Here is a 21,796-nt window from a genome sequence, read left to right on the forward strand (position 1 = left end):
TCCTTGATCTAGAAAAAAGATTTTTGGAGAGGATGAATTTGGTCAAATTAGAGGAATTTAGGAGAATGAATTGGAATTGGTTATTTTGGGCTTAATTCACTTATATAGGCCTTGGAAATAGGGTTTCAAACGACATAGTTTGGATACCAAACACTTTGGAAAAAAACCACAATGACCCTAATTTAAAAATTGACGAGCTGACTTAGAATAAAGGCTTCATGAACCGTCAAAGCTTCATGGGTTGTATAGCCAGTCGTGAAGTTTTTCCTATCAGACAATGCTTCACTAAAACGAGCACAAATTTTCACTCTGAGCTCAGAATTAGGCGAACTTAGTGGCGTTGAATATCTGAAACAATATATACTTTGGTTAATTTTCTTAATTTCTTGAATGCTACTTGCATCGCTGAATCGGATTGTCATGTAATTATAGTGTGCTGTGTTATTTGGTCATAACTAAGAAGAAATTGTCTCATATGGGCAATAGACTAGGTGGGTCCATAATGACATTATATTTAGTAGTAAGTTGTATTGAGGTGAGAGAGCTTGTTTGATGGTCCGGTCCATCTCCATGGCAAATTTCAATTTTCATTTGATGGAAATGGAAAGCGCAGGTGTCAGCGTGTCTGTCTTTTTCTCTTTCCACCGAACTCGTCGCAAGCCCCTTTTCTGTCTTCCACCTGTACAGTCTTTCTTCTCCCCAAATATTATACAAAAAATCAAATTCTGCTGCAAAAATCATTACTGTTTCTCGTGTCTATGAGTTTACATAATGATGGCCATTACATTGATTTACCTTTTCGTCTTCTTCCACGTTTGTTTTTTCTTTGTTTCATCATCACTTTCTGATTTTTCAATTCTTGATTACAATTTCGATTCCGATCCATTCAAAGCCGACTATTCACCCCCATCACCACCACCACCCTCTCCACCACCCCACCCTCCATCGCTCACATGCCATGAATTGCAAGGTATTGGCTCACTCAACACAACATGTCAGCTCAATTACAATCTCAATTTCACACGTGATGTCTACCTTGAAGGAACAGGCAATTTGTTCATTCTTCAAGGGGTTCTACTCAGTTGCCACGTTCCTTCTTGTTCCCTTACCATTAACATAACCGGAAGCCTTGAGCTTAAGGCTAATGCCAAAATTTTAGCTGGCTCGGTCTATATAGTGGCAGGAAATGCGAGTTTCATTAGTGGGTCCGTCATAAATGTAACGGGATTAGCGGGTGACCCACCCGAGCAATCAACCGGAACACCTAAGGAGTATCAGGGTGGTGGTGGAGGCCATGGGGGTAGGGGGGCCAGCTGTGTTATGGATAATAAGAAGCTCCCAGAAGACGTTTGGGGAGGAGATACTTATTCTTGGAAGTCATTGGAACAACCTTTTAGCTATGGAAGTAAAGGGCAGAGTACTAATAAGGAGGATAATTATGGAGGTAATGGGGGTGGGAAGATCTGGTTGGACGTCAAAGATATTTTCGATGCTTGCGGAACTCTTTTGGCTGATGGAGGGGATGCTGGAATCAAAGGAGGTGGTGGTTCTGGTGGCAGTATTTACATCAAGTCCAAGAAAATGTAATATAATACAATCTTCTCTTGTTCTTTGTTGAGTATACTATTTTTCATTTAACCCCTATGCCTGCTGACATTACAAAAGATTTCTACACTACTAGTGCAGTTTGATTGTAGCAAGTCACTTCTGAAGTTTTGCTGGTTACCAGCCAGTACCTGTTTATATAGGGAACTGGTTCTGTTTAGCTTTTAACTAACCATACAATGTTCAATTTTCTTTACCTATACGTCGCCTTACACTTCACAGACCAACTATGTATGTCTGAAGATGGTATGCATGTTTTCCCCATCATAAATATTGTCCCTCTGTTTTCTTTGACCATTGATTCTTGTTCTAGTGATAGAGACTTTATTGCCAACCGTCGAGTTGGGAGGTTGAGTTATGTAGAGGGGAAGTTAAAACATTGTTAATCCTCTTGGAGGGGTAATCCCTATTTTAAACACAGAGTTTCTGGTTGAAGGTTCAATGAAACTAGTAGGAAAATAAGTCTAAACATCTCTTATTGAGTTTCAATTTAAGGGGCTCATGCTTCCTTCATTAAATTAGAACTTAAATTAGAGGTCTTCTGAAGAGGTGTGGAAGGTAAGAGGGAATACAGCTTGTTTTCCTAGAGAGGTCGGGAAATACTTTATCCCCTTTTCCGACCTAGAAACTGAAGAAGAATTCTACTTAGAGAAAAAGAAGAAGAAACTAGAGGAGACCCTATCTTATTAATAGGAAAATGATGAGTTGAGCAAATAGAAATGCCAAATCATTGTAGATTTATAGCAGAATTCTCTGTTGAAAGTTCCTCACATACTCTGGATTGGAGGCTTATGTCACAATTTCACTGGGACAGTCTATTCCCCTGTTATATTTATCATTTCTGGATATACTCGGACTTAGCACCAGGCCTGACAAAACCCAAATGATAATGGTGTATCTGTTTAAGTATATGAAACCAAAACTAAAGTTGATGTCATGCAAATAAATATGAAGAGATGAAAACATTTTCTGAGTTTCTAATAAGCCAAAGGAACAAATCTCTAGGAGATATATTTTTACACAAAGTAACCATTACCTGGTGGCTGGTGTGAACATATTGTTGTCTTTGTCATTAGTGACTGTGGTCAATATCTTTGTATATCTTCCCTTCATTAGATTGATGGAAGATACCCCAATGTAGAAAGTATCTATAGCCTCTTTTGCCAAAAGCCTAGGGAAGCAGCTAACTTTGTAAGGAATCTTTGGCTTCCAAACCATCTTCCTTGACACAGGAAAACTAGGTAAAAGGGGTCATCAATTAGTTGCTGAGTGTGTTCTATGCGGGGAACAAACTGAGACAATCCATCTTCTTTTGCATTTCAAGTGAACAGACCAACTATGGAAGATGTTTATATGCTAAAAGGATAAAATGGGTGAAACCTGGAAGCATAGTGGGTGTCCAAAGATGCTGGAACAAGGATGGCATGGTAAAGTAAGAAGGAGTAGAGATGGAAGATTGTCCTGGCTTGTATTTGGTGGTTAATCTGGATCGAGAGGAAGAAGAGGTGTTTTGAAGGAGTACATAACAGCTTACAGATTCTTAAGATGAATTGCTTAGGCCTATTTTTGGTGTGAGCAAAAACTACTAGCTCAAACAGAAAATATTGTTGATGTTTTTGACTTTTTGTAAGGATGCATGCTTGCTAAAGCAGTGGTTAAGTGAAACAAAGCGCTTAACCTGTTCCACAGCAACTTTCAAGGTATAAACAAAACGAACCTTAAGAGATTCTTTAATAATACTGATAAATATACTAATTAAAAACACTGATAAGCATATCTCAACAGTTAAACTTTGGATGAGGTTTTTAAGAAACTTATCATGGATTTTTGGTCATTCTTGACCTCAGGATATTGACACAAGGGGTCTATAAATATTTAAAAACCACTTCATCCAAACTCTTTATGTGTTGGAAAAAATGCTCTAAGTATTTAACATAATATATTTTTTTGACTTTCGAGAAATTCGTCTGGAGCCAACTTTTTGGGTAATCAGCAGCTTTTGGAACTCAGAGGTGGTGGGCACGCTCTTCTACCCTTTTCCACTTTATTAGAGTTGGTAGAGTCTTAAGTTTGATTTTATGCCAGCCAAAAACAGAATATGTTTACATGTTTTGCCAAAGGAAATATTTAGTCTGACAGGTGAGAGGCATATTTAAGACTTGATTAGATAACTAGTCCCTAACAATTTAATTTATATGAGGCGGTTTGCAAGAATTCAACAAAGCAAAACTCATTATCAAGTGATTATATTAGTGCCTTTTTATTATACTTTTAGAAAATCACAATACAATGTCCACAGTGAACTTTTCTACTTTGGGTCTATCTAATACACTGATTGCTAGATTGGATTTAAAAAAACGCTTATAAGATAAATGCTAAAAGCCATAAGTTAGGATTACCCAACTTTTAGCCTTATTTTATAGCTTTTGGGCCTAAAAATAAGCCATCCAAACACCCTCTAAAATTCTAATGTGGATTGTCATTCTTTCATCACAAGTCTCCCTATATGCTACATTTTGGTATTGGTTAAGTTAATGCTATTGCTATCCAATGAGACATATGTCTTTGAGGTAGTATCATGTGTCCAAAGTTGACTTTCTTTCTAAGCAGGATAGGAGGTGGCAAAATAAGTGCTTCTGGAGGCAATGGATTTGCTGGAGGAGGTGGTGGAAGAGTTTCTGTTGAAGTTTTTAGCAGGCATGACGACTCAGAGTTCTTTGTTCATGGTATGACTAATAAAAAATAGAGTTTATACTTCTCTGTCATTGATTCATAAGTCCTGCTTTCTGAGAATATTGCCTTGTTTGAAAGCCATCTTTAGTTTGCGTTTTTTTTTAAGTATTATAATATTGTGGAATCTTCAACTGAATATAGGGTTGTAGAGCATTAATAATATTTCGAAGCTTCAACATGTTTGTCAAATCAATTATGCTTCAACTGAATATACAGTAGTAGAGCATTAATAATATTTTGCCAGCTTCGATTTGTTTATCAAATCAATCATGCAGAGAGATGCAGAAGTCATGCATATCTCCAAGAGGACCAATTATGAATGTGAAGGAAAGACAGCATAAATTGAGGTTTTAAGTCTTTGCTAAATCGATGTAGAAGCAAATTCCTACCCATTTTGGACGGTAAGGATTTCCAACCTGTTGGAAGTCTTTGCTAAAGAGTGTAAAAGCAAATTGTCTGCCCATGTTGGAGGGTAAGGATTTTCGATAGCAATCTTAGAGCCGCACTGTATCTACTCAATTGCCTACTCGAGGTATAGAGATTTTAGACCAGTCCACTGTTTAACACTTGATGCACTTAGAAAGTTAGCTGCACATTTTCTTTAAAACTCCAGCCTTCCTGAATCCTTTTCCTTCTCCTGTCGCTGAACCATGTAATAGCTCTTCCCAATCTGTTTTTTACTTGTCAATAATTCAAAATTGCCTTTTTTTTTTAATAGGGAAGAGACTCAAATATGCCATTGAACTTTTAGAAAAGGCTCATTTATGCCATCCATTAAAAGTTTGGCTCATCTATGCCATTACCGTTTAAGAAAAGACTCATTCATGCCATTATTTTTTAACGGTGGTTTTGGTAAACCATTTTTAACACGTGGCCAATTATAATTCGGCCACATCGTTATTTTTTTTTATATTAAAAAATATAAATTCTGATACACGTGGATTATACCAATCCTTTTTTAGCATATGGATCAGCTGCCTTCTTCTTTCCCCCCTTCTTGCCTTGGAAACTTGCTTGTTCTTACCGACTGCCATGGTTGAGCTTCAGTGATTGACAATGTACCGAAATGAAAAAAATAAGCAATAAAATTACATTGAAAATAAATTGATTGTGGGTTAGGAAATGTATGAAACTCATCCAATCACCCAAGAAGTGAAAGGGTCTTTGGGTTATAGGGATTTTAAAAATTTGGGTGGGTCTTTACTTGGGTGGGTTATTTTACTTCAATTTTTGAGAATTTCAACTTTTTTTATATATATAAAAAATAATGACGTGGCCGAATTATAATTGGCCACGTGTTAAAAATGGTTCTGCAAAATCGCTGTTAGAAAATAATGGCATGAATGAACCTTTTCTTAAATGGTAATGGCATAGATGAGCCAAACTTTTAACGAATGACATAAATGAGCCTTTTCTAAAAGTTCGATGGCATATTTGAGCCTTTCCTCTTTTTTAAAATAAGCTAAATGGAATTGCTTTGAATTACTAGGTTAAGTGTGTATTATAAGCTAAAATTTAATCAGTGATCATTTGTTATTATTTTTCAAATCTTAGCACGACCAAATCAGGAAATTCGCACTAATAAGCATTTACACTATGGTAGGACCTCCTTAGGGGGGTATAAGGTTTTGATTAGGTTATCCAAGCACAAATACCTTTGTTTAAAAAAACATTTTTGGTGTATGAAGTTTAATTTTGAGGATCTTCCACATATGTGAATCTCCTTCGTGCGTCAATCTTGGGGACTATGTGGAGGCCTGTGTTCTGTTCTCTTATTCTAGTTTCTCTTTCTCCCTCTGGCATAGATTAGAGCTTTTATTTCAGGGAAAATGGCCAGATCTAGTACTTCAAAGCATTACCTACATTCAACTTCTGTGTGAAATATAAGGGAGAGATATTAGTGAATTGTGTATCTACATTATTCCATTGAGACCCTATGCATAGACAATACAATACTCTTTTTTTAACTAGGACACTACGTTACTATCATTTCTGAAGTGGGATTCTATATACTATTCTTGTTCCTACTCCTATTCTTACCCTCCTCCTCAAGCTAGCGCATACAGGTCATATGTACCAAGCTAGCTACGAGGACCAGTGGGAGACTTGGTGAAGATATCTGCAGGAAAATTGGTAAGGATTGCTTTGGACATCTGGGCGACCTCAGATGAAAAGGAACAATTGAAAAAATATCGGAAACTTGTATAAAATATATGAGTCGTCTCAAAATCATGATATGAGTAGATTGTGAACAAAAATGACACCAAAAACTGGCTAGAACAGGCTCACGCCAGCGCATGGTCAGATCTCGTCGAAGGTGATGATCTCCTGGGATACGCGTGGGAGGTTGATTCAACGGCGCCGGTAAAGTAGAAAATATGAGCATTTCAGAAAACTTGCCATCCCAAGAGGTATATCTTGCAAATATAGTTCTGCCAATCTTCCTACAGTCATAGGGAAGATCTTCAAATATATTCTTATCCTTTCCATATGTCCCAGTACTTTTGAGAAAACCATAACTTTACTCTTTTTGTTATACATCAATCAGAACCTTCACCATTTGTACATGACTAGTCACTTGAATACTCGAAATTCACCAGAGTTATTTATTTGTGCAGAGTGGTTGAGACATGTATTGTATCGTTTATAAATTCGACAGGACAACTTCATCATATCTATTCAAACTAATCTCGACTTCATTACTACATAGATAATTTAATAAAAATCATGATCAAATCTCTCTTGAAACTTGTGTCAGTCTCATTAAACATTTCTGACCTCTCTCTGATGAGTCTACCTATTCTCTCTCTTCTCCATAGTTTCTGAAATTTCTACCGTGACAGATCATCAAAGGGAAGAGTAGCTTTTGGTTTCTCTTACAGGTGGAGATGGAGAGACAAACATTCTTTGTGGTCGGCACCAAGTCCGTCAAATTGGTGGACTTGTGGAAAGGAACAGAGAATCACTAGAAGAATCGAAAAAGCCGATGAGAGGATAATATAAGGTGGTTTTGTGAGGTTGATGAAAGCAACTGATGGGAAGGGAAATCTGGGTGGAAGATGGGGAAGGAAGGTAAAATCTTTTGTGTGTATACCAAAGCTTCAAAATATTTGGAAGATATGCAGGACTAGAATCTTGGTTGGGAAATAGGGGTTAGAAATAATCCAGGAGCGGATAAATGAGTGGAATGGATGGATATAACAGTATACTACTGAATTTTGTGAAGAGAGTTGGAAAACAGTGCAGTGTAGAAGATAAAGTCATTCATTGAAGTAACAGAAGTGAAATATGTCTGGATATTGAAGTGAAACTGGTAAAAAATAAAGAAGAAAAAGAGGAAGAGATAGAGGCGGAAATTAATTCAATTGACAAAAGGATGGAGAACTTTGCATATGTCTGGTCGTTTTCTGTTTGAGTTCCTATCCAAGCATGCGGCAGAAAAATAATTTAGGCAAGGGAGTGACGATACTGAAGGGGAGAAGACTAATCCTGAAATGGTTGTCACAGATGACAAGCATAGTCGAAGAAGTGCAAGAACCAATGGATGATTGTAGAGGGAATGCCATTGCATGTGTGGTTCAAATCTATCTTCTGAACCATTAAAGGTTGGTATATTTAAATAGAATCGTGTATGTGTGCGCAAACCATTGGTGATACACCAAGAAAATCGGGTATCGTCGTCAATGGGTGGAAATATAATGTGAAAATCAAGAAAGACGAGTCGACAACGATTGAAAAGGCTCAAGGACAGTTCCCCGCAAGGGGGTGTTCATCAGCGACAGAGTAGTGAACCATTGTGCCAGAAACTTCTGTCAAGGGGTAATAGGCGTATTGAGTCAAAGGTACACGTGAGGGAAGAGATTTCAAATTTTTAAAAAACTGAACTGCATACTAGCCAACAGCTGGTTCAAAGAATGACATAGGAATGGTTCAAGAGAATAAGTGAACTGCACAGATGACAGAAGTGCCCTAGATTGAGTCTGGATTGAAAAAAGAAGGCTCCACATAGAAGAGACCCAATAAGGAAAGTTTTAAAGATGGAGGAACAAAGAGCTCAGAGATTACAGAATCTGAGCCCAGAGCAACCAGCAAGAAGAAGAAAAATCAACTGAAATAAAAAGAGTCACAACTGTAGTCTGAATTCTGATAGTAACAAGGGGAAAGGGAGGGGGAAGAAGTGCAAAGCAATAATTCATTGAAGATGAAGATTTTGAGTTGGAATAATAGGGTGTTGAACGAACCAACAAGAGGAGGGACATTAAAATGTTAGTACCACAATATCCTGCACTTTCAAGAGACAAAGATTAGAGATTTTTCAAACTCCTTAGTGAGGCAAAGATGGGCTTCTTGGCAAGAAAATAAAGCAGAAGGAAGCAAGGGAATAAAAGTGATATTATGTGACAAAGTGATAGAAACCAAGATGAAAATAAAACTTTACTGATTAAATGAAGTGCAAGAATCTTAAACACTGCATTGACCAATAACTAAGTCCGTATGGAGTGGACAAATCTCCAAATATAAAAACAAATATAATACTTTTCTTCTTACAGGATGTCTGCCAGATACATATGTTTATACTAAATATAAAGGTAACTCTTGACACAAAAGTAGTTGCTGCTGTAGATAACTGCCTAATAACTAATGTAGGTAACTGCTGTTTATAACTATTATAAATAACTACTACTTATATATTTTATCCTCTTCAAAAAGAAACTAATTAAACGAGTAGTCGTATGCACCCCTCTGAGAAGTCGCCTTGTCCTCAAGGCGAAAAGAAGATCCTAAAGTGGCATGAAACGAAATTTCAGCAATGTCAGTTTCTTGAGAGTTGCCAATAGTTGTTGCACTAACCAATCAACATCTTCCAATTGATCTCCACCTGTAAGCTCCATGAGAGACGATTTCACAAATTTCCATTCATGACCGGTGCAAATTTCTCATGGTAACGATAACAAAGTCCTTGTGCCTTTGATTTCTCCGGTCAGTTTCCCATGTTTGCATTTGAAGAGGATGGGAAGTGGATGGATTGGGAGAAGCATAGTTGCGTAGATTTTGAATTGAAAAGTTAATATTGTTCTGGGTGTTTATAGAAGAGTGCAATGAGTTTTGTATAGTGGATCAGTTGGTTGGGGTCCAATTAGACACTCCATTGCTGCGAAGTAGGCCAAATTTATTTTCAAATTTGAGTGCCAAACTCATGGCTCTGTAAACTGCTATGGGCTTGCGAATCCTAACTTCAGATTTTGATTTCCTCTTTTAGCCCACTCAAGAACACCCCTAAAAGACAATTGGCCAATTTGTTACCCTAGATGAAAATTTTGCAAATTCTTGACGATACTCTTGTATAGAACCTTTTTGTTGAATGCTACAAAGATGCTCGTCAGAATTTTGAAACTCTACAGGACCATAATTTTCCTGCAATGCTTTGACAAGCTCTTCCCAATAAAGCAAGGTACGCTAACAATTTATCCAAGAAAAGAGATCAAGAGCATCACCTTCCAGCTACATCGCTGCAATGTCAACTTTGTGTTCCTCTGGAGTTTGATAGAGCAGATATATTTCTGCTTTCAAAATCCATCCCCTGAGATCTCCTCCTTCAAATCTAGGAAATTCTATCTTTGTGTGTGGCCTCTGGGAAGGATTTTTTAGCCACAGTGGGCTATTAATGTCTTCTTCCTCTTCTCGCCAAACAGATTTTCCTCCATTACGGGTCCGGTGACTAGTTTCCCCTTCTTGGGTGCAACCATTCTGGGCTTTCAATGTAGCCACTTCTGCTGCCAACAAATCAATAATATTTAGTTTTGATAATATTACAGATAATTGTTGGACAAGAGATTCAACATTGGGAGTGTTCTCTTGAGAAGTAGAAGATCTAGTATTGACCATATTGGATCGATCTGCTCTTATACTGATACCAAACTGATAGAAACCAAGATGAAAATAAAACTTTGCTGATTAAATGAAGTGCAAGAACTTTAAACATTGCATTAACCAATAACTTAATCCGTATGGAGTGGACAAATCTACAAATATAATACTTCTCTTCTTCTTACAGGATCTCTGCTAGATACATATATTTATACGAAACATAAAGATAACTCTTGACATAAAAGTAGTTACTGCTGTAGATAACTGCCTATTAACTACTGTAGATAACTGCTAACTGCTGCCTATAACTATTATAGATAACTACTGCTTATATATTTTATCCTTTTTTTAAAAAAGAAACTAAGATAAACGAGTAACCTTATCACAAAGGCAGTAGAGAATGGTTGATAAACAAGGGTATCTTTTCCATGTTGTGTTTGTTCAAAAGTTCGATCGAAAATCTCAGGTGGTATTTTACAAGTATGCCCTTGTTAAAACTCAGGCCTGTGGCCGATGGCTTCAGTTTGACTTTTTACCAAAAAACATGGAGCATTATCAAAGAGGACTTAATGATAGATATGAACTACTTTTAACAAACCTACAAGTTTTTTCAGAGCTTGCAATGCCTCTTCATATAGCCAAGGAAAAAAAATGCCGAGGGCTAATACAACTCAGACCAATAGTCTTGTTAGAAGTGTGTATAAAATTATGTACATACTTCTAGTTGAGAAGTTGAAAAGAGTGATGTGGAATTTGGTTTCTGCGCAGCAATCTGCATTGAAGGGAGACAACCATGTCAATTTGGTGATTCTTATTTAGCACATTGTCAACAGATGGATTTTGGAGGACTTCATAAAAAAGCAGATGGGTTTCTGAGAAAGGTGGCTATGCTGGATAAAATTCTGTGTCACTACAATAGTAATTCCATTTTAGATAATGGTGAACCGGTGGGATTTTTTCCTGTCACATTTTCTATTCATCCTGGTTATGGAAGCTATCAATAGAAGATAGAGAAAGCCATCCAATATCAGTGGATTAAGGGCTTTATGTAGGGTCAAAACAGGGGAGACAATCACTGCTCCCCACCTTTTTTCCTTATGATAGATTGATATTCCATGGTGCTGAGCGAAGTTAGATGAGATGCATTAAGTTGCTACTCATTATTTTTGATACAAAATCTGGATTGCTCATTAATCTTTACGAATCAGTCATCCATCCAGTAAATCTATTAAAAAAATGTGTTGGGGCCGGCAGAAATATTGGGATGCAGCATTTGTACTTCCCTATCACATTTCTTGGACTGCCATTGTGAGCCGGATATATAAAATCACGTCAGTGTGGCAGGGAATAATTGAGAAATTTAAGAAGAAACTGGCTACATTGCAGTCGATACTTATTTTTGGGCAGGGTATAACTTTTGATAGTAGTGTGCTGGACAACATTTCATACTATTTTTCTCAATTCCAGGAAAGTTACTTTCTTGTCTAGACAAAATAAGAAGAAGGTTTCCCTTGGGAGGGCAATAGTTCTCTAACATAAGTTGTTTTTTTTGAGCAAGGTAAAGTTATATTCCTCAGCGATGTGGGTATGCTGTCAACCATCAAAAAAATTACAACGCAAGTAATCATAATTACAGATAGCCTAAGAAAAATAGCCTAAGAAGTCTACTGGCTGTTCTACCTGATCTATACCCTCTTCTTTACACCAAAGATATAAAGTATTAATGCAGTTTTCTTTTACTTTCTGCATTGGATCAGTAATATTCTCAAAACATATATTGTTTCTTTCCTTCCAGACTGACCACCATATGCAAGAAAGGACTAGGCTCCACCATTTTTCTGTTTTTTACTCCCACATCTTTTCATCCAGCAGGTTAGAAGATCTGCCGTATGCTCAGGCATTACCCATGGTTCTTGGATGTGATTAAGAAACATATGCCACACCTGAGAAGTCAGTCTACAATGGAGGAACAAATGGCTATTTGTTTCCTCCTTTCCTTGCAAAAGAAGCACCTTGAGACAATCTCAAAACCTCTCTTTTTCAGTTTCTCCTGAGTGAGACATGCTCTTCTATAAACCTTCCATGTGAAACCCTTAATCTTGGTAGGGATATTAGATTTCCATATTTGTTTCCAAGGTCCAGGGATGTTCCCAGGTTGTGAGATCAAATTTCTTCTGTACAATCTTCCAACTGAAAATTTTCGATCCCTATCATGTCTCCATCTGATTGTATCGGGGCTGGTATTTAAACCAGAGAAATCATTCAACCTTTGCAGTAGGCTGGCCACGCTCTCAATCTCCCAGTCATTTAGAAGCCTCCTAAAGATGATATTCCATCCTTCGTTAGTCCAGGTCTCAGCAATGGATGCTTCAGGATTGCCACAGAGAGAAAGAAATCTGGAAAATCCTCCATGAGTGAGTTCTGGCCGATCCATTTGTCTTTCCAGAATAGAACTCTAGTCCCTTCACCCACCTTATAGCCTATGCTACTGGACAATTTAGGCCACAAATTTCTGATAGTTCTCCAAACTAAGACCCCATAAGTGTTGTGTTAGTCACAGCGTTGGTTGTCCATTGCACAGTCTGTCCGTATTTGGTGATGATAACATCCTCCCAAAGAGCATGATCCTCTTTACCAAACCTCCACAACCATTTTGATAAAGGACATGTTTTGCAGCCCCAAGTTCTTAACACCCAGCCCACCAGCTTTCTTACTGAGTTGTACAGTTTGCCATTTGACCAGGTGAATACCTTTTCCTTCCTTGTTACCCAACCAGAGGAACTTCCTCCTCAATTTATCCAATCTCTCCTCCTCTTTCGCAGGTAGGGGGGAAAAGGGACAGAACATAAGTTGGTAGGGCATCCAGGATTGCTTTGATCAATGTAATTCTTCCTCCGAAGGAAAGATATTGTGTCTTCCAGGTGGCTAATTTTTTTTTTTTTGTCTTCTCCACTACTCCATCCCATATCTCTAACTCTCTGTGGGTGTTACCCAGTGGCATCCTTAGGTATATAGTGGGCTGATTTTCTACTTTGCAGCTCAAAATATTTGCTAGACACTGAATATTTGATACATCTTTAACTTGGAACATACTGCTCTTTCTCCAATTCACAGAAAGCCCTGACATTGCCTCAAGAGCTATTAGGATTATCCTGATGTAACATACCTGCTCTTCCTTGGCCTCACAAAAGATCATAGTATCATCTGCGTAGAGAAGATGGCAAATCTTTACATCTTCTCCTTCTTGGTTGCCCACCTTGAAACCTTTTAGCCAGTTCTTTTGAGTGGTTACCCTCACCATACTATTTAGTCCTTCCATAGCTAAAATGAAAAGGAAAGGGGAAAGCGGATCACCTTGTCCCAGTCCTCTTTCTGAGGGAAAAAAAGCAATAGGTTCTCCATTCATCAAAATAGAGAACCTAACAGTTTTAATACAAAAAAACTACCACTTCAATCAATTTCCTCCAAAACCTATTTGTTTCGAAATATTGAGAAGAAACTTCCAATTCACAAGATCATAAGCCTTCTCAATATCAAGCTTACACATGATCCCTGGGGTTTCACCTTTGATCCTTGAATCAACACATTCACTTGCTATTAGGGCTGCATCTAGAATTTGTCTTCCCTGGATGAAGTCCATTTGATGCCTGTTAACTAGCTTGATAATTACCTTCTTCATTCTTTCTTCCAGGAGCTTGGCAAACACTTTGTAAACTCCTCCAATGAGACTTATTGGTCTGCAGTCTCTCAGTTCGACAACCCCTGACTTCTTTGGAATAAGGGCCACATAGGTGGCATTGAGACTCCTCTCAAACTCACATCTCCCATGAAACTGATTGACTGCCTTCATAAAATCATTTTTCAAGACTTCCCAGAAGTTCTGGAAAAAATTCATGGGGAAGCCATCAGGGCTGGAGCCTTGTCACTCGCACATGATTTGATGTGGTTCAGCACTTCAGCCTCCTCAAAATGGCTCTGTAACCAATTTTGTTCTTCTTCGCTAATAGTATTCAGTCCTTGCAGCTTGAAATCAGGTCTCCACTGTTCAGTTTCTGCGTATAATTTCTTATAGAAACTAATGATTCTCTTTAAATCTCTTCTGGATCTGAAATTGAGTTAATCATTTGGTAAAGGATTTTTTTGCCCAAGGAAAGGGGAGGTATAGCAATCAGGGACTACTTCACAAAAAAGTTAATTGATGGAGTGGCTGCGAGATATAGTAACTATGAGGAGACCATGTGGAGGAGAGTAGTGCCAGATAAAACATTGAGCAGAGGGTTGTTGACACTCTAAAATGACAGCAGTCCCACATGATGTGAGTCTGTGGAAACATATAAGCAAGCTATGGGATAAGTTTACTGACAAAGTGAAAATACAGGTAGATAATGAAGAAAATACCTTATTTTGGCTAGACAGATGGAATGGCAACAGGTTTTGAAAGAAGAGTCTCAGGTAGTGTCGGGTTTTGCTAATGATCCTAAAGTGTCAGTAAAGCAGCTCCGGGAGAGTAACTCCTGGAACATTAGTTTCAGGAGACAATGCCATGACTGGGAAATTTAAGAGATAACTGGAATGTATGGTCAAAATTCAAGACATTCAGGTGCAACATTAAGAAAAGGATAGACCAATATGGGGGTCAGAGGCCAAGGTACCTTCACAGGCAAGGAAAGGAGTTGTATGGGGAAATGGTCAGCAGAGGCAATATCATGGAAGATTTCAAGATTGGCTAATGAAGCTGATGTGGAGAACCAAATCACCTACCAAGGTAGCATCATTCAGCTGGTTGGCAGCTCAAGGACCCTACCTAACATGAAGCATTTAAGGAAGAGGAGAGCAGTTTTGTGCAGCAGGTGTTACATGTTTAAAGAATATAGTGAGTATAGACCATTTATTTATGTTCTGTACAGTAGCTAGGAATATGGCTGTCCAGCAGTATATATGTATAAGTTGGGCAATGCGAGGGAGTCTGAAGGAAGTTAGTCATTTGAAATGGCTTCAGAGTTGGAAAATCCACCAGATGCATCAGGAAGATGATACCCCAGCGTATTATTTTGGAGCAAATAGAATGGAAGAAAGCAGAGATGCTTTCAACTCCCATGCGCACACTAAAATGTAGATGCTTACTTTCATTCTCAAAAAAAATTCTAGACGCTTAATCCTTTTGCTTCGAGTAACTCTTCTTAACTTTGTTAGCTCCTTGAGCTGCTAGGAGAAGATATTCTGTACAAGTCTTGCTATATTTTTTAAATCAAATTGCATCCACTGGATATTTGATTTAATGGAATTTTATTTAACCTGATGATAAAAAAGTTGAGAACTTTATCTTGGTTCTGCTCGAACCTAAAATGATTATTTACTTTGTACGTCACATCTGGAATTTTGTGGATCATGATATTTTTGTTTCCCTATCCAAGATGGCTGTATTTGGATATGTGTTATTGTGGGTAGGGTCTCACTGTGTCAGTGCTTTTCCTTTTCGTTGTTTGACAGGAGGGAGAAGTTTTGGCTGTCCCACAAATGCAGGTGCTGCAGGGACATTCTATGATGCTGTTCCTCGAAGACTCATTGTTAGCAATCACAACTTGTCAACAGATACTGATACGCTTCTCTTCGAGTTTCCTAATCACCCTCTCTGGACAAACATTTATATTCAAGATCATGCACGAGCTACTGTTCCTCTACTTTGGAGTCGTCTACAGGTCATTCATATCTTTTGTTCTTGTGAATAAGTGCTTCTACTTACAACATAAGGGTGTTTTGCTTCTATGTTAGAACGAATTTGGGATTTGACAGATGTCAAAGCAGTGAGTTGACTGCCCATTGACCATATCTAGACTTTTTCTTCATTGAAAACTTTTGAATGATTGGGGCATGTTGTGTTGTTGTTTTAGTAGCCAATCCCTGAGAAAGCAATGTATGTGTAAAAATCAATTGAATGAAATATTGGCTCTAAACGGAGTTCTTAAATAGATAAAACCAAATAAAGACCCCTGAAAAGTGGGTTCATTTCTTCCAGGCACAGTTTTTCAACCCCATTGGGAAGAATGGGTATGAATACCTAGAAGTCGTATAAACACTAGTGTCAGAACTTCCTATCCTTTTTGCGTCCTTTATCACTTCCCTTTGTCTTCTCTTTTTCTTGGATGATCGTGGTGTCTTTTGTCTTTCTTACTGCTATTTCCTTTTTATGCCTTTCTGGTTTATTTGGTACACATTATGGTCCAGGAAGGGAAGCCTAAGTTCGTAATTTGAAAATTGAATATGATATCTTAGTTTCTAGTTGGTCTACCACTATGCATTTTGATTTGAGTGTTAATCTTGGTGGTATATGAAGTTGATATGCTACTTATCATTTAGGTTCGAGGAGAACTTAGTTTATCACATGGTGCCATTTTGTCCTTTGGGCTTGTACATTATGCCTTGTCAGAATTTGAATTGCTGGCTGAAGAGCTCTTGATGAGTGACTCAGTAATTAAGGCAAGTATGTTCTCTAGTGTTTTACCTTCGTCTTTTTGTTCTAGCAAAAAAAAGAGGCACACCCCAAATTTTCTTTTTAATGGTTCTCTTTTTTCAATTTATTTCTAGAACATATTTGTTGCTGTTATATTTAATAGATTACAAATTTCTAGATCTATGGGTCGTTGCGAATGTCTGTGAAAATCCAGTTGATGTTGAACTCAAAGATGCTTATAGATGGTGATGGTGATGCAATTGTTGCAACATCTTTACTTGAAGTGAGCAATTTAGTGGTGCTAAAGGTAACTCATTCCTTTACCCTATTCGTACATTTTGGTTTTATTTTCTTTGTTCGTTACCCATCAAACATATTGTCTTTAGGGATCCTCTGTGATACAATCAAATGCAAATTTGGGAGTTCATGGACAAGGTTCACTGAACTTAACTGGACCTGGAGATATTATTGAAGCACAACATTTGGTTTTGTCCTTGTTCTACAGCATCAATGTAAGGCTCTTTGTCTACTTAATGCTTATACCTTTTAAAAATCAATTCATTCAGATCTTGCTAGTCGATTTGCTCTGAAACCAGCTGAATATCAGGATATTCCTCAACTTAATCGTTGGGTGTTCTATACCAATTGAATTGTTCTAATATAAAACTCATTGAACTGTATTTACCATTTTATCGGTTAGTGAAACTATTTGTACCGTTGTAGGTAAGAAAAGAAACATCTATAATGTTCTTTGTGCGGCTTGAAGCAGGGATTGAAGCTATTCTACATCTTGAGTTGTCTTTTCATAAATGTTTCGGTTTCAATGATGATACAAGCAACTCCACTTATACGGGATTTGCAAGCTTAGGTAGTCTCCTAATAAAAGAAGAGGGCCACAAAAGATTACTGTCAGTGTGAAAAGAGTACAAGTTACAACTATGATGAATGATTATAAAGAGTATTCATAGAGCCTACTCGAACTAATTTAGAATTGCTGAATAATTGATGTCATGACCCAAATTACTCCCTAGCCGTGATGGCACTGGACTATTTCAAGACAGGCGAACGTAGTAATAATAACCAAAACCAATAAAAGCATTGACAAGTCTTAACATAATGAAATACCATAAAAGAGAATGAATCGGATACAAGTGCTGAAACTTTAAATCCCAAAGCATAATACTTAATATCTCCAAGACCAGATGTCGCATTGTCGCTAGAAAAACTAGAAGAAAGTACAAGAGTCAACTAATACAATGTTCCAATAAGTAAGAAATAACAATAAGATAAGGGACGTGGCCACTGCAAAAGAAGACAGGTGGCTCACCACAAAGCTAGAACTCACGAGCTGTGCTGAAACTGGGATTCAAAAATGAACAGAAGTGCAACAAGTGTAGTATGAGTACGAATGTCAACGTGTACCCAGTAAGTCTCATTGACCGTTCCCAAAAGGGTAGCGGCGATAGTTACTTTGAAAAAAAACATCAAAACTTACCATTACCTGTGCAATACATAACAAATATAAAGGAAAAAGAGCAAGAGGAGAAATAGAAGCATGTACTTGACAATTATTAACAATTAAGAAATTGTCACAGTTCAAGTCAACTGGGTAGGCAGATTCAACACAATTAATGAATTAAAGCAAGTAAATAATCAAGAAAAGGAGTAAAGGTAGTATCGCTATCACATATTTTCTCTTCTCGACTTCATTTGCCAACTCATTTTACAACCCAGTCTGCACACAGCAAGGGAGGTACCAAGTCACTGGCTCATGAGGGGTGGATTCATATCTACACACTCACATGATCATTTATATGATCTTACGGACTCTATGACAGTGTTTTGGGAAGCGAGAAGCGGAAAAAAGCGACGAGGGCTTGCTTCACAGAAGCGAGAAGCGTGAAGCGAAGCGTGCGCGCGACATTTAGTACAAAAATAAAAAAATATTAAATAACTAAATAGAGGTAATATAGTCTTAGATTGAAAGAAATTACATAGGCAAAAATACTCATAAGTCATAACATATAAAGCAAAAAATCAAAAACATAATTAAATCACAAAGATTCAAACTCCTATTCTTAAACAAGGCTGCTAGACTGATCACAAAATTTAAAAAAAAAAGAATTGAAAAAAAAAACCAGAGGAGGCAGCAGTCAGTAATTAGAAACAGAACAGGCAGCAGAGATGAAGAAAAGAAGTGAAGAAGAAGAAAAAACTAGAATAGTCGAAACTCAGAGAGATGAAGAGATGAAGCACAGGCGAAAATTGTATATTTCAGGAGAAAGAAACTCATAGAGATGAACTAATAAACATTAGCTAAAAAGAGATGAACAAAAAGTTACCTGCAGTCGCGGTTGAGGTTGAAGAGAGAGGCAGCCTCAGTCGAGATCGTCAGGAGAGAAAGAAGGGAAAGAAGTATTGTGAAAGAAGAGTCGCGAGGAGAGAAAGAAGGGAAAGAGTTGTGAAAGAAGAGTCATGAGGAGAGAGAATGTTATATTTCAGATTATTTTTTTTTAAAAAAAAAATTTTAAAAAAACCCTAATTGTCGCTTTTTTTTATAAAAAGCGCGCTTTATTGCGCATTTGCCTTAGGTCGTTTCTCGCTTCTTCATCTGAAGCGAGAGCTTTTTTCAGATCGCCTCGCCTCAAGATAAAAAAGCGCACAAGGGTTGCCTCGCTTTGAAGCGCGCTTTTCACAACACTACTCTATGGTCCGTTTTTTCTTTTTGATAAAGTAAGGGAAGGTATAAATGACATCAAGAAGATGCAGGTTAGATAGTTACAGAAGTTGTGAAATTGTAAGCTCATTTACAAGTGTCCTATGCAGGGAGTAAAGAGCTTACGAAGTCCAAAAGATTGACATTAGAGTCTTAGACTCGTAGGGGGCTACTTCATCTCAACCATATAAATTTAAACGACAATTGGTCAAAAGTTGGGGGATTGAAGTTGATATTCCATCAAAGACACTTTTTGTTTAAATCTCCTTCCACACACACTAGAAAATACAAGTAGGGATCATTTTCCAAACTTGTCTGATGAATTTATCAACTTTCCAAGAGTCCTTAAACTAGTAGAGGCATGACCCAACTCAAACTAAAAATAGCAAAATAAACAAATTCCAAAATTCAGCAGTCACTGGGCAATGAAGAAGTAGATGTCTGTTAGTCTCATAAGCTTTTTTTTTTTTTTTTTGAGCAAGATAATGTTATATTCCTCAGCAATGTGGGTATGCTGTCAACCATCAAAAAAATTAGAGTGCAAGTAATCGTAATTACAGATAGCCTAAGAAGTCTACTAGCTGTTCTACCTCATCTATACCCTCTTCTGTACACCAAAGATATAAAGTATTAATGCAGTTTTCTTTTACTTTCTGCATCTATTGACTGTTGTCATGCCCCTTTTCCTGCAGTTTTCCTGGGTGAGACTGACCTCATGAAGGTCTATCCAGATAAAACATAGGACCTTGGGAGGGGCTTATGTCCTCCAAATGACAGACTCTATGGTCCTCACACGTTACCTTCTCAATCTGGCTCAATAGTCCCACATCTCTATATCAACTCATACTATACAGTCCACACAATATTAAACACCAATCTCACACAATCCCAACAACATCTGAACATCAAATTCACAGGGTGCACAATGTTCATATCAGAGCTCCACAACAATAACATATCAGAAATAAGGAGCACATAAATAGATAATTTTACAAAGGTATATCAATGCTCAAAAAGAGAATTTCAATAGATTCTGAGATAGCACATGATTTTTTGGCATAAAATAAGTCTAAATTCATCAGAAGACATAAATATTATGCTTAGTTCATCAAAATACAGATGAAGGATGTGAGGCTGAAATTTAACATTTCATGTACATTCCATTTTACACCCAATAGTCGTATATCAGCTCGTCACAACATGTGTATGCTATTCCCCGCAGAAGTCTCAATTAGCACGATGTTGGGGGAAAATCCCTATCAAAGTCTTAACTTACCACAAGAGAGCCTTCAACCTTTTTTGACTGCGTCCAAACGACTCATCACTAGCCAAAAAATAATTACAAACTTTTTAACAAAGCTAAAGGATCGATAACCATAAGTTAATATGCGGTCTAGGTCAAAGTCAACCCGATAGTGGAACCTGAGCCCCAAGTATTTCTGATCCTACTATCTATATTCCTACTCTTATATATAATTGTTGATATATGAGTAGGAATATAGATAGTAGGATCAGAAATACCTGTTAAGGCTAAAAGTCTAAAACATGAGGTATTTTCAATGATGGGGTTGGATGGGGACACAGATTCTACCTTTGTGGGGGAGTGCGTATTCAAGTTCTATCAAACAACCAATTTGTACTCTGTTTTTGACTTGATCTTCTAGTTTCACACGCTGTTGCTTATGAAACTTGAAATCCTAATACAGCATAAGTAATGATCTGTGAACGTGCTAATGACAGTTATTCTCTGTTTATGAGTGAAGGTTGGTCCTGGGTCTATTTTGCGTGGTCCCCTTGAAAATGCAGGTGTTAATCACACGTAAGGCAGAATTATGTACAACTAGTTTTTTTTTTTGCTGGACTCATCATTGTTTTCAGCAAGATATTATTCGCAATTGCAGGAAAACAAGACTTTTTTGTGGACATGTGAATTGCCCAACTGAATTGACATACCCCCCTGAGGACTGCAACGTGAATAGCTCACTATCTTTTACTCTTCAGGTATTTGTGCTAATCAAATTCATCACTCAAGCATGATATCTTTCATGCTTATGCCTATATCTGTTTAAGTAGCTTTTGGCATCGACTGCTGTTCTAATTCCATATGATTTGGACAAAGTTGATCTGTTTTATTCGTGTAGGTCTGTCGTGTTGAAGATGTTTTGGTTGAGGGCTTCTTAGAAGGGTCTGTTGTTCATTTCCATTTGGTTAGAACTGTTGTTGTAAAATCTACTGGATCAATAAGTGCCTCTGGGCTAGGTATGCCTTTTCTCATTTTCCTTTCCTTGTTTGTTATCTTTTCCGTACTTGTAAGCTTTCATGTTTCTGTTGAACAAGAAAATCTTTTTGTATGTACATGGCGTAAAAGAACACAATTTTCTATCAATTACCTTTACACTCTTGTAGTCCAGATTCAGAGCTAA

The 21,796-nt window shown here is 37.5% G+C and overlaps 1 protein-coding gene across 1 annotated transcript in view; it reads left to right on the forward strand.

Moving 5' to 3' along the window:
• The first annotated feature begins 238 nt into the window (after positions 1–238).
• LOC101261029 (uncharacterized) overlaps positions 239–21,796 on the forward strand; it is a 32,084-nt gene continuing 10,526 nt past the window's right edge. Inside the window, exons 1-9 of the mRNA XM_010322826.3 lie at positions 239–1,583; positions 4,216–4,331; positions 15,697–15,905; positions 16,564–16,683; positions 16,836–16,964; positions 17,044–17,169; positions 21,137–21,192; positions 21,275–21,374; positions 21,515–21,632. Coding sequence (XP_010321128.2) covers positions 772–1,583; positions 4,216–4,331; positions 15,697–15,905; positions 16,564–16,683; positions 16,836–16,964; positions 17,044–17,169; positions 21,137–21,192; positions 21,275–21,374; positions 21,515–21,632 — 1,786 coding nt within the window. The 5' untranslated portion in view covers positions 239–771. The remainder of the gene's footprint in view (positions 1,584–4,215; positions 4,332–15,696; positions 15,906–16,563; positions 16,684–16,835; positions 16,965–17,043; positions 17,170–21,136; positions 21,193–21,274; positions 21,375–21,514; positions 21,633–21,796) is intronic.

The sequence above is a fragment of the Solanum lycopersicum genome, chromosome 5 (assembly GCF_036512215.1).
Source record: "Solanum lycopersicum chromosome 5, SLM_r2.1".
Taxonomy (NCBI): Eukaryota; Viridiplantae; Streptophyta; class Magnoliopsida; order Solanales; family Solanaceae; genus Solanum; species Solanum lycopersicum.